Below are 14,096 nucleotides of genomic sequence, written 5' to 3'. Positions count from 1 at the left end.
TAAACCCACTTAACACAGGTTTGAACACTCCTTTTCTTCCAAAGATTATTTATTAATTAAGTTTATTATAAGTATTGTGTGTCACGTGAAGGCATTGTTAATCATAATCTTTATTTTAAGGTCACGTATTGACAAGCGGATACCAAACCATATAATTTGTTAGACTTACAATTTAACCGAAAAATTTGTGAATAGATAATTATTAGTTCATTGGTCATTATTGCAGTTGAATAGAAATAAGAATGTGCAACGCTTGCTATAATCAAAAACCAGCTAAAAATGAAAACCAGGGAGACAATGTTATGCTAAGGGAATTTATTATCAGCGATAACTAAAACACTGTTACAAAATTATTATACATTTAAATTCAAGGGTAAATACGCAGTGTACACGTCTATAAAACCACTACCCTTCAACTGTCAATAAACATCACCTACTCTCCACGATGTCTCCATTAATGACATTCTGTCATTTGTACAAAAGCCTTTAGTTTTATTTACTACTTCATTCAAAGCAAAAAAAGATCTTTACCCCAAAATAATAAACTCCAATTAAAACACAACATTCTTAAAAGCTGACATTATCAGGACGCTTGATTTTTTAATCAAAAACTTATTTGTTACATTTAGAGGACAGAGTTTTCAAAAACAATTGGCATATCATATAGCCCCTTCTTGTCAGTTTGTTCTTTTTATCATATGAGACATACTTCATACTAGCGCATCTTCTTAAGAATAAACATAATCTAGAATTATCCTCTAACTTCACGCCCCGCTCTATACTTAGTGTGCTCTTTTAAACAAACAATTTCACAGTTTAGTGACTATTACAACGGAATGGCTAACGTAGATACAAGTATCTTGTCTTATGAAGGGATACATCCTACCTTGTAAAAAATAACTCTGATTCAAACAAAAACTCTCTGACATTGAAATTATCAAAAGGCCTGATTTCTTGATTGACAACATATTTGTTACGTTTTGGGAACGTGTTTTCAACAAACCATCGGCATTCCCAAAGAAACAAACTGTTCCCCTCTCCTTGCAGATTTCTTTCTTTATTTTTATGAGGCTGACTTCATTCAAGAATTTCTTATGAAAAAAAATGCAACAATATCCTTTAACTTTACTTTTGACTGTATAGGTGATATTCTCTCACTGAAGTTATTCAAAATGTGATGACTATGTTGAACGCATATATCCCATCGAACTTCAGATAATGGTCTACAGATACAGCTGAGTCTGTCTCATTTCTTGAACTACATCAAGAAATTGACAATCAGGGTAGGTTGAAAAAACTTTACGACAAAAGAAATGATTTCAGCTGCTCAATTGAGAACTTAGAAATTCCATCTAGTTACATTCAAGCAGCGCCTTCTGACGGAGTTTATATCTTTCAATTGTTCAGATATTTCTTGGTGTGAATTACCTATCATGATTTCCTTGATAGAGGGTTGCTGCTCTAAAGAGAGCTACAAAAACAAGACTTCAAAATGGTGAAATTCAAATCATCCCATGGGTAATTTTACGGACGCAATCACGAGCTGGTTGAACGTTATTGAATATCCGTTTAATAGATGATAGCCGATATTTTCATAATGGCGAGACTTCAATTCTGTTCCCTTTTCACGAACATGATCTACCGAATAAGACTGTTACTGGGTTTGTACTAACATGAGCAACACGACGGGTTCGTATTGCTTATTCTTAATTTTTCTATTTTGTGTTTTATGTACTATTGTTTGTCTATTAATCCTTTTTCTTTTTCCGCCATGGCGTTGTCAGTTTATTTTCTGATTGATGAGTACGAATGTCTCTCTAGTTTCGCCCCTTTTTTTATTATAGCATATCTCCAATCTAATGTGTCTTATAGGATCAACAGATAAAGTTCAATCGGTCGCTGATATTGACTTGCATCTCGCAATTTACACTGAATGTCGGTGGAGAACAAAACGTTGCAAAAAAAAGATGATTTCAGCTTCCCAATTGTGAACTTTTCATTTCTATGTAGTAATTGTTCAACGGCCCTGTATATTGAGTTTATATCTCACAGTTAAATGACATTCCAGAGATTGACTTTCCTATTCTGATTTACTTTAAATAGGTGTTTCTGCCTACAAGGAAACATTTAAAACCTTGTTCAAAGTTAAATATATCCCTTTGAAACATTATACGGCCGCTATCACGAGTTAGTTGACTGTCATGGAATATCTATTCTACAGATGACGACGGATATATTCCAATTGTCGATACCCCGATTCTCTCTTCTTTTCCTCGAAATAAACCCGTTACTTGGGTTGTATTTTGGGTAACAGCACACACTTAGGAGTGTAGTTTCGAATCTTAGCCATGGTTGAATTTTTTAATATTAAAGTTATTGTGCAAAAACATTCATTTTAAGATATTTAGACAGCTAATGACTAATTTAGCCTTCAAAGTGGGGTTATAAGAACATCAAAATTCTTGTGTTATGTTTTATGTTTTATGGACTTATTGCTGTTTAACTGTTCGTATATTCATAGCAAAATTATTGTTCATGTTTACTAACACTTTCTTCCTGCGAACTCTCTGACGCAATTTTACAAAAAAAAAATGAAACGAAAGTCATATGACTTTTATTTGATCTATTGGTAGATATATGTCAACAGATTCCGAAAAGGTATCACACCAATGGATTGAAATACTACTTTACGCCAAATTGAAGGGAAATATGTGTCATCTTTACTTCCCTTTTGCAATATTTTTTACTAAGATAAACAGATTGTTGCCATGGATATATGTACATCAAAAAGTAATATTATTTAACCATTTATAACTCGAAATCAAATCTTTTGGAGGTAATGATTACTTAGCTTAATCTGCAATTAGTTCTATCTTCATGCCTAAAATATCATGTACTGTTACAACTCTAGAGTCTTCTAAAAGTTAGCACTAGGCAACCGAAAACTGATTTTTAAAGTATCTAAAACACAAATTAGAAAACAATTTTAAAGAAGTTTGTTTGAAATATTCAATCGAAAATAAGATGTCAGTCTTTCAGATATGATTTTTAAAATAATAAAAATTTAACATATACATACCGAAAGAATAGACAAAAGGTACACCAACTTGCAAAAAAGAAAAAATGAAAAAATGAAAGATTGTCTGTAGCTGTAACGTGTTGTATAAAGTTTCCCGTGTAAACTTGAAATATCAAAAATATAGCAAAGATAAAAAAAAAAAAAAAAAAGATGCATTTGGTATGATTTCCAGTGGCGGTATTAAACATATTAGCGGGATTTTAACTATCCCTCCTACGTGGCACAGTTGTATAGCAGTACAATATAAGAACGAAAATTCAGCTGAGAAAGGCATATATTTGTTTTTCTTTGATTTTAAAAATTTGATTCTGCTGTGGCTATAATTACTAAAAAGCATGTAGTTAATGAACAGGAAAAGGACCTTGGTGGTTCTACCGAAAATTTATAGCAAATATAGATCCATACAATCGTAAGTATATATCAACAGACAACTTGGTCATCTTTAAAGCCTTATCTCCAAAAATTTAAAGAATACAAGTAAAAAAAAACTACTGCAACCTTCAACGAACAATTTTTTTTTTAATAAGAAGTAAAACAACAAGAAACGTTTTTGAAAGTTGAAATTATAGTTGAACATCACGGCTTCTTATTTGGCACTCTTGTAATGGCAGAGATGAACGTGTTGAAATGCGGGTGGAATCTGAAAATAAAATTTAGAATCTGTTGATCGATTTATTAAAGAGATTTTGATGTAAAATTTAATATATTAAGTATCTTTAATTCTGAACTATATAGAACACATTAATGAGTAATTTTCTTCCAATCGTTACTGTTTGCATTATTTTTTTTCATTTTTTTTTTAAATCCATGAAGAAGCTGCTAAATTGTAAAGAAAAAAATCAAGTTATTCCAAGGATTCCACAACCTTTAAAATTAACTCAGGTAATCTTAATTGAACATTGTGGTTACTACTCTTTTATAATTTTGTATGTTGAAGTTATACAAACAACCATTACCTATCATATCAACACTCTTACACTTGCGGTAAGCTAAAATCGTCTTAGCAATTATGAGTATCGTTACCAGTGGTAATACTACTGCAACAACAATGACCCCTATAAAACACAAAATAAAAATTTCTGAGAGAGAGAGAGAGACTGTGTTAATATGTCTTTTGATTGATTTAAGTCATTACAATTAATTTGTTATAGTGTGTCTTTCTATGTTGTGGTGTTAAACAATTGTTTTAGATAAGGGTGAAGGTTAAGTACCATTAAAACTTTAACACCCACTGCAATTGTTTTCACCTGTCTTAAGTCAGGAATCTGGTGAACAATAGTTGTAATTTGTTGATATGGTTCATAAGTGTGTCTTGGTTGTTGTTTTTTTATATAGATTAGACCGTTGGTTTTCCCGTTTGAAAGGTTTTACACTAGAAATTTGTGGGGTCCTTTATAGCTTGCTGTTCGATGTGAGTCAAGGCTCTGTGTTTAAGACCGTACTTTGTTTTACTTTTATAAATTGTGATTTGGGTGGAGAGCACTCATACCACATCTTCTTATATCTAATTAATTTTGTTCTTGTTTTAATATTGTTGAACAAGGAAAGTTAAAGAATAACTTTGGTATCTGGTCAACTTTTTGTGTTAGCAAAATTCATGTCATACTTACACACTGCGACGTTTTCCTTAGAATCACTACGTGTTGTTTGGACAGTCGTTGGTACTATATTTACTAAGTTGATTACTGATTTCGCTGAAGTAAACCCTGTGCAATATATAAAATAATTCTAAAATAATCAAATCATCAAGCATATTTATATGTATTTGTATTAACATCTTTATTAACATAAAACTCAAGTTTAAAGATAATTCCTGAGAAAACGATAGCGTTAAACCCTCCCCTTCCAAAACAAGTGCTTCAGAAACTGTATAATTGTCTGTCGAACGAGAATATTATGTTACTAGTATTTTTATCTTTGGACAGACAAGAAGACAGATCATTGTTTGTCAGCATCATGCAGCGAGATTTGATTTTTTAAAAGAAAGTATACTTAAATCGCTTTATCGATATTCCAGTAAATAATCACGTTTTGATTTGTATAAAACCGTCATGAGGTGACCCCCTATGGATCCGTATGAGGTTGTTCAGGGGTTCATGACGTCATGTCTTCTGTTAATGACGAAACCTGACAGTTATTCTTAAAATAAAAAGTACAGTAAACCAATTTATTTTTGCAGATACTTTATTGTCATGTTAAGTCCGTTCTATTTAACAAGAAGTAGTAAGATAAATTTCACAAATATATAAATGAATCGCCAAATTTAGTTGGATTACAGTATTTCTAAGAAAAATTAACCACATTAGATGTAATTGAATCAAACCATTGTGTGTCTCATCTGGTTTCATGTTAAAATGAGACTAACAACTAATTCCCTTGAAGCTGCAGAAATTAACCATGCATTTGATTGTAGATTTTATTTTAGGCATACACTATCTATCAGATGTTTTAAAGCACCCCTTTTTTTATTATTGTGTTCCTTTTAAACATATTTTAACATGATGTGACGTGGTGGTAACTAATCCTTGTAAATTCGAAAAAGAAAGTTGATCAAATTGCCTTGTTTATATCAATGGAGGACCAGTAGTTAGCACGTCGGTGTTGACATGAATATCAATTATATGGTCTTTATTTAATAAATTTCTTGTTACAAAACTTTGAATTTTTGGAAAAAACTAAGGATTTTCTTATCCCAGGAAGAGATTACCTTAGCCGTATTTGGCACAACTTTTATGGAATTTTGGGTTCTCAATGCCTTCCAACTTTGTACTTGTTTGGCTATATAAATATTTTGATCTGAGCGTCACTGATGAGTCTAATGTAGACGCAACGCCAGTCTGGCGTACTGAATTATAATTCCGGTACCTTTGATAACTAGTTATATTGTTTACAATGATAATGTACAGGAGAAAACTTACTTCATGTCAAGTGTCAATTTAACAAAGACCAATGGGGTAAACAATTGTGTTTTTATCCCTCTAGATCAGAACAATACCAATCAACGCAAGAACACAGAGACAGACATTTGCTATTTTTTCGCTGAAATTTATATTTAAATAGTGATCGGAAAATTTGATAAAACCACTTAAAAATGAGTCTATTTTTTTATAATAAAGAGTCTTTTGTGTATTAGTAAACGGTTTTATCACATATTTCACTATTACATAAATAAATTCATCATATACACTAACTCTTCTTCAGAAAAAGAGAATATCATGTATATCGAATAAACAACTGCCGGTGAAAGTTATATAGGATTACCTGTTCCATTGTAAACAACTATTGTATACACTTTATAAAACAAGTTGGTAGTGGAATTATAGATTCTCATTTTACAACCAAAACTATCATTTGTTTGAACGGATATTGTTGTAAAGTTCCAACGAAACGATGTGCAGTCTTCTGAACAGGAACATATTCCCGGCTTACATTTTCCAAATGTGTCATAGCAACCTCCATTACTATATCGTATACTTTCTGCTGTCGAATTATTACGCAGAAATTCCATATAACATTCAAATGGCTTAATTTGAGTAGAGCAGTGAATCTTAACGATTTTATCCTTTTGCGAGTCAACAATATCCCCGTCGAAAATAATTTTTAAATCTGCAATGAAAATTTTTAATTGTAGGAATATAAGACATTCTTAAAAAAAAGCATGCTATGTTTCATTACTATTCTTCAAATCTCAGAAATTGCATTTCTTTAGGAAAACAAATTTGATTTGGCGTTTGACAGTAGTTGACGGTCGGTATATAATTTCGAGAGATAAATTGCTTTTTAATTTTGGTTGTGTGCCGGTCACAGGTTCCCAAACATCCGTTTTACCACCATGATGCAATGATATGGTAAAATACATTCAAAACAGTAAATTAACATAAACATTAAATTTAAAAAAAGATATTTCGATCAACGTATTTATAAGATTGATGTCTTCGATGAATATGTGTAAGTGTCACATGATTACACATATTACGAATATGTCGGACGCTCTATAATGCAGTGTTGTCGTTGTGTGCTGTCAGTCATATGGTTTTTTGTATGTTGTTTTGTCATATACAAGGTCTTAAACTGTCCCCTTAAATTGGTTTTACCTTTTGTCATTTTAAAGATTTATGGCTTATTTTTTAGTACCGATTTTGATTATTGTTGAAGGTCGACATGCGTACGCTGATCTACAGTTGTTTACATTAACGTTATTTGAAATGTAGTGGATAGTTGTCAAAAATAATCGCATTGATGAAGGTAAAAACAAGAAAGCACATTAAATTTAAAACGTGTTGTTTTCATTTATGTTTTAAATTTACGAATATTCTAAAATGATAGGATTGTTAGTATATTCACTTTGAAATTGCTTATAGTTTGAATATTTTAAACACCTACAAATTTGATTACGTATTGCATATTCCTGTTGAAGACAATACTGCAAATCTAACACGGCACTTTATAGTAAATTTTGCATCCACGGTCGTCTCTTAACAAAATAAATTGTTTTGCATTTAAAGAGATATAAAGCAGTACGTCCCACAAAATGTCTTCCTTCTTATATATTTCTGATAAAATTGCAAAAATCTCTAGAATTTGAAGATTAAACGTTTTTAATGTGGTCTCATGTTATAAGATACATCAAGATGTTGATAAACATAACATTATATATTTCTGTGTCATTTAGTCTCTTTTGGAGAGTTGTCTCATTCAGAATCATACCACATCTTCCTTCTTATAACTAAGATAACAAAGGGACACATAATTTCACTTCAGTAAATTGCAATATAACACAAATATTCTTCAAAGAAAGCCACGGAACCAGCAGGCCCCTCTCCATAATTAACGTTTAACTCGCACATGTGTCATTTCCTATTGATCAAAAATGTTGAATTGAAAGGAATTTATCATAAAAAAAATAATATATAATGTTTAATATGATTATTTGGAAATAATAATCAGAAAAATGTATATACAATAGCGTACACCTCATTTATTAAATTCATATCTTTCGCACAGTTCCGTAGATATACATTGGTAATTGTAATGGTTAGATAAAGATCCGTATTTTCAATTTGTTAAAGCATCGCCAACGTAATAGGAGGGTTGATGGCTTACAAACATGTTTAGCCCCACCACAAGATTTATATGCATGTAATATTGGGGTCTGTTAGAGCTGATTATAAGTACAGGGTTTTCTTAATGTTGAAGGCCGTATAGGGAGCTATATCTTCTTTTATCTTCTTCATCATCTGCCTTGTGGGAAGTTGTCTCATTGGCATTCATACCACATTCCCTTTTCTTTATGTATAAGTCTGTGATAAATATTGTTTTTAACACGAATATTTACTGTATGAAATCCACATTTGAATGAATCGACATCGAAACACGTATGTTTGGATTGATACGTGTGCGTGGGCGTTGATTTGTTTTAAAGATTTACAAAATATACATAGGCGAGGACATATTTAATCTTTTCAAATATACCAGTACTGATGTCCATGCAATTTATAAGATGTGGCAAATGTACGATGCTTTTTCGAATGTACATGTTATGGATACTTAAAACATGGATACTTAAAAATTCCAAAGATCTTTTAGAATACATACAATCTAAGTCTCTTTGATCTTGCAATAGTATTAAAACTTTTGACTATTATACACTTTACACAAACATTTCACATTCCAAACTAACAGACAAATTGAAAGAGTTGGTATTGCTTTGTTTCATAAAAAAGAATGGCCAACGTAGATACAAGTATCTTGTCTCAGGGAGAGATAAATCCTACTTTGTAAAGGATCACTCTGATTCAAACAGAACATTCTCTGAAACTGACTTTATCAAGATGTTTGATTTTTTGATTGACAACATATTTATTACGTTCGGAGGACGAGTTTTTCAACAGACTGTCGGTATTTCAATGGGAACCAATTGTGCCCCTCTTCTTGCCGACTTGTTTCTTTATTATTATGAGACTGACTTCATACAGAAATTTCTGAGAAAGAAAGATACGAAGTTACAAATATCCTTTAACTCTACTTTTCGCTATACAGATGACGTTCTTTCACTAAAAAAAAATCAAAATTTGGTGGCTATGTTGAACGTATCTATCCCATCGAACTAGAGATAAAGGATAAAACAGCTACTGTTAATTCGGCCTCATATCTTGACTTACATCTTGAAATTGACAATGAGGGTCGGTTGAAAACAAAACTTTACGATGATTTCAGCTTTCCAATTGTGAACTCTCCATTTCTAAGTAGCAACATTCCAGCAGCACCTGCTTACGGGGTATATATCACCCAATTGATACGATATTTCCGTGCTTGCATTTACTATCATGATTTTCGTGATAGAGGGTTGCTGCTCACAAGGAAGCTATTAAACCAAGAGTTCCAAATGGTGAAGTTGAAATCCTCCCTTCTTAAATTTCACGGACGCCATCACGAGTTGGGTTGACCGTTATAAAGTTATCGTTTCACAAACGATAGTGTATATGTTCCTTACGTCGTAACTACAATCCCCTTCCCTTTCATGAATGTGACCTACAGAATTAGGCTATTTACCGGATTTGTTATAACATAAGCGACACGACGGGTGCCACATGTGAAGCAGGATCTGCCTGCCGTTTCGGAGCACCTGAGATCACCCCTAGTTTTTAGTGGGGTTCTTGTTGCTTATTCTTTAGTTTTCTAAGTTGTGTCATGTGTTCTATTGTTTGTCTTGTTTATCTTCTTTCATTTTTAGCAAGGCGTTGTCAGTTTATTTTCGATTTATGAGTTTGACTGTCCATTGTCCCTCTGGTATCTTTCGCCCTTCTTTTACAATCTATAGTATTTTCAAACTGATTGAAAATGGTTAAATGCATTGGTTTCATGCGCTGAAAAATACTTTATTTGAATTTTTCTTTTCTTTTTAAACGTTTTGCACTGACATATAACATTTTAAGTATACGTATCAAAACCTGGACGCTAAAAAAAACCCTGACTGCTCTCGAAAAAACAGGAACATATAAAATGAATGAAAAGTTCAATGCAATAACTTTTATAAAGTGCATGTTTATTTAAAGAAATATAGATTTAATTCCTCTTGCAAATATACATTTCTTTTGTCATTTGCTTTGGTACTATAATAAAAAAAGGCTTTATTCTATATTTTTGAAATAATACATTCACATCATGCTCTATGCTCATTTTAACATGGTTAGGCTCTATATTTGTCGAAATTTTACACTGAGCGTAAGTGAGAGCATGGAGCATTACATGAAGGAATTATTTTGATTCTAATAGGACAGATACAGTCTTTCTATAGGTCGAAACGTATGTGTCAAACACAGTTTGTGCTAATGAGAACACGGCTTTGTTTACAAAGCATAAGAAGGATGTCATATTAGAATCTGGAATAAAAACATTATAACTTAATTCATCTTTTAAACACAAAATAATATAGGGATGATCATTTCTTTTTATCTCCAATACTAACTTACCTTGCCTAATTTTATTTTTTATCATCTATTGCACATCTTACAAACAAAGAAATCTTTGTGTTTACATGTTTTATCATACTCATTTAAAAAACGTGGTTACAATTGACAAAACCCGATAAAACCACTCGACAAAACTATATCCCAGCCGTACACTATACTTACTGTGTTACTGTGAATGACTCTTAGAAAATGACCCTGACGTGAAATGAATTCAGAGGGAAATTAGCCATATCTTATTATAATCAATCCAACCTACCTTCAATCTGACAGTTGACTTCTGCCAAAAATATTGGCAATACAATGATGCAAATAATTGAGAAGATACTCATGCAGCAACTCTAAAAATAAAGACCATGTTGTATGTGAAAGAAAAGTTAAAAATGACTTCTTTTTTTGTTATGAGGATTGTTGGATAGAAGAATTAGGTCATAAATAAACGTGACCCGGTGAATCGAATATTTCCATTTGCAGAAATGCAGAAGAAAAAGACTGTACAAAGTCAGGAATATGACAGTTGTTATCAATTCGTTTGATGTTGATGTGGTGTGTTTGTGCTTTTGATTTTACAATTTGATTAGGAATTTTCCTTTTCGAATTTTCCTTGGAGTTCTGTATGTTCGTGATTTTACCTTTTAAAGGTTTTTAAACAAATCATTTATAGAGAAAATATAAATCATTGTGTTAAGTGCCTTTTCGGAACTGTTCAATTTTGCTTTATTTTCATCTGATCTAACATAGTTTTGTATCATGATTATGCTTTTTTTTTGTTCGGAATACCATAAACACAAAATCGATTCATAATCAGGGATGTTAACAAAAGCATGAGTTCTCGTTTATTGATCTGTGATCTCGGATCGAATATAAAAATTGATAAAACGCTCATCCGACAAATTCTTCGTTGAGTATTTTCTAAAGGAATGACAGTAATATTTTTTCTATCTATAAAGAATTAACATTATTGTTCACGGAATAACCAGCGTAGCGGGTTATTTTAAAGTGTGCACCACAATTTTCATGTTATTTGAAAAAGACACCAAAAATATTACAATCATTTCTTAAAATTTGAATAAAAATTCTATTTTAAACTGAAGTAAACCATGAAAAAATATCACATGACTAAATTATGTCTATGAGCTAATAAAAAACAACTTCAGCCAATCATAAGACGCGTTACATCCAAAATTAAATTAAATATCAATAAACTCTGAAGAACGTTAATCTTCATTACTGTTGTTGAAACAATTACATTTAAAAAAAGATGAAGGCAGTTGGTTTAGGCATGAAAATATAGATACATGCTACTGTTATATGATATAATATTTACCACCAGCACTAATAATGATTATTTTAATAGAGAAACAAATCAAGGACTTATCATTTCTTTAAAATGTGGATTAGCGATCTTAAAGTGATTAAAATCGTAGCATGTACAAAGACGTATTTGCACATTTTTTTACCAAATATATGTAACCCTGGCTTTTTCTAAACAAAAAATATTGTCCATGGATATTCTACCTTTGTGATGGTAAAGGAAAGTTGATATGGTCCGTAGTATTTAAAAAGAAACAAACGATAACATAAAGAAATGATATTTATTGATTAATAACTACGTCAGTTTTACTTTTTCTGCCAAAAACGCATTCTTTCAACAGATTTTTTTAAAAATGAGATATAGCCATAGATTCCTTATAGTTAGGTATAAACCTTAAATTTTCTTAAATAGGGTTTTGCAAGTAATTTAAACAAACTTAGACTTATGTTTTATGTTTAGTTATGATTTTACCACTAAAATAAAAAGGAATGAGTTTTAAAGGTTAACGGATTAATTCATACTGGCCGTGAAAGACGGTTTAACTTTGAAACCTGAAATGGTAAAAAAAAAATACGAACCATTATATTAAACTAGTTAGGTTTAAAAAACTAAAATCAGATAATTTTAATTACAATAATTAGACATTTACAAATGGGTACATACATTTGAAGTTAACAATAAATTAACATATCTGATGAATTGTTACAATAGGACATTTAACTGCGTGATTCGCAGTTCGATCTTATTATGTGTATGAATGTATGATTGTCTGTTTGTTGGTTACTTCAAGTTCATCGATTTTATATACATACGAATAATATGTTATCTGGCATTTTATCAGTTTACTGTATTGTCTGCTTATATATCTTATAAACCACAGTGGTTGAATAATAACTATTAAAAGAAGTTATAACGATTAAGAGTATCGTTAATCTTACATGTGAAACCATCCCTGATTACCATTTGTTATTTGTTTACCGATTACATTTATTCACTCATACAGTTTTGTTTTGATTGTTTACATCGATTAACAAAAATAAAATATAAATGGAAATGGGGAATATGTGGAAGATAAAAACAAACCGACCACAGAATAAAAAGCAGCAAAACTCCACCAATGAATGTGTCATCAACATAGTGAAAAACTTCCGCATTTTTCGTATAAATTTTGAAAAAATTGAGAATCATAATTAAGGATTGTCTTCATTGGGGATATTTTTCGTCTGATCAGAATGAACTATAAATTTTAATGACAGGTTCTTATTATTATATGATATGAAATACTCCGGCGTGATAAATAAAAGCAACATTAGTACAATGGTGTTCAGAAGTCATAAATCGATTGACAGAAAACAAGCCCGGGTTACAAACTAAAACTAAAATGTGGCACAAACCAAAAGAAACAAAACAACAATTTTAAACATGCTCAAAACAATTAACAAAACAAGTGAGTCAGAAGCAACCTAGGTCAACTAAGTCAGTAAATTGGACAGACACACTAGTTATATTGCCGCGTTAAACACAGATGTGAGATCGTTTCTAGTCTCTTAACCTTGGACAGTGATGTTTAGTGAATAATAAGAATACATTTAAAATTCAAATTTACCAAGTAGATCGGCACTATGCATAACAAAAGGACACATAAGTAACGATCTAAGAGTACTCGCAGCTTCTGAAAGTTTGTGCCACAACCAATTCTAGTATAAAAACGTTGAGGACAAGCGTTTAAAGTGGAGACAAAATATACAAAAGGATGTTCAAACTCATAAGTCGAAAACAAGCTGACAATGAAAATAAATAAAGAAAAACGACGAAAATAAAGCAACAATACACAAAACACAACATAGAAAACTAACGACTAAGAAATACTAACTTCATCAAACACTGGAGGCGAAGGATAAACATTCGTCGTAATACATATCCATGTTAGTTCATTAAAACAAAATAAATGTAAGTATCGATTATAATGCATTTGAGTCATATATTTTGGTGCTCTGAAAAATGTTTCCGGATATGATCTTAAGGATACAATTGATATTTGCATTGACTGATTGCATTAGTGTTCTATAAATGAATGCATGTTTGATGGTCACTGCGATAACCTTATATTATGATTTACCTTACATAATTAAAGGAAAAATTAGTTGGCCTTTATAATTTTTTGCTCTTGAAATGTTTCATTATTCAAAGTACGTTGTCGACTCGTTTCAATGTTGATCTCTTAATACCTGAA

General features: G+C 31.3%; 1 protein-coding gene across 1 annotated transcript; it reads right to left on the bottom strand.

Annotated features, from left to right (window-relative positions):
- Positions 1-3,430: 3,430 nt before the first annotated feature.
- Positions 3,431-13,834, bottom strand: LOC143074823 (uncharacterized). Its single transcript, XM_076250076.1, has 6 exons — positions 13,737-13,834; positions 10,808-10,889; positions 6,341-6,685; positions 4,690-4,785; positions 4,036-4,134; positions 3,431-3,719 (listed from the first exon to the last, which is right to left on the bottom strand). Exons 2-6 carry the CDS (start codon positions 10,878-10,880, stop codon positions 3,643-3,645), a joined length of 690 nt encoding a protein of 229 aa, XP_076106191.1. The 5' UTR covers positions 10,881-10,889; positions 13,737-13,834; the 3' UTR covers positions 3,431-3,642.
- Between the last annotated feature and the right edge of the window lie 262 nt (positions 13,835-14,096).

The sequence above is a fragment of the Mytilus galloprovincialis genome, chromosome 5, assembly GCF_965363235.1.
Source record: "Mytilus galloprovincialis chromosome 5, xbMytGall1.hap1.1, whole genome shotgun sequence".
In the NCBI taxonomy this organism is placed as follows: Eukaryota; Metazoa; Mollusca; class Bivalvia; order Mytilida; family Mytilidae; genus Mytilus; species Mytilus galloprovincialis.
The sequence above is the reverse complement of the archived record's forward strand: the minus strand, read 5'-3'. Positions and strand labels throughout refer to the sequence as shown.

What these genes read in the sequence shown, in the direction of transcription:
- LOC143074823 (XM_076250076.1), bottom strand. Translation starts at nt 10,880, where the DNA reads ATGAGTATCTTCTCAATTATTTGCATCATTGTATTGCCAATATTTTTG. An exon ending in AGTCAACTGTCAGATTGAAG is followed by an intron (nt 6,686 to 10,807) that starts GTAGGTTGGATT and finishes TTTTCATTGCAG; the next exon opens with ATTTAAAAATTATTTTCGAC. An exon ending in AGTTGTTTACAATGGAACAG is followed by an intron (nt 4,786 to 6,340) that starts GTAATCCTATAT and finishes TATATTGCACAG; the next exon opens with GGTTTACTTCAGCGAAATCA.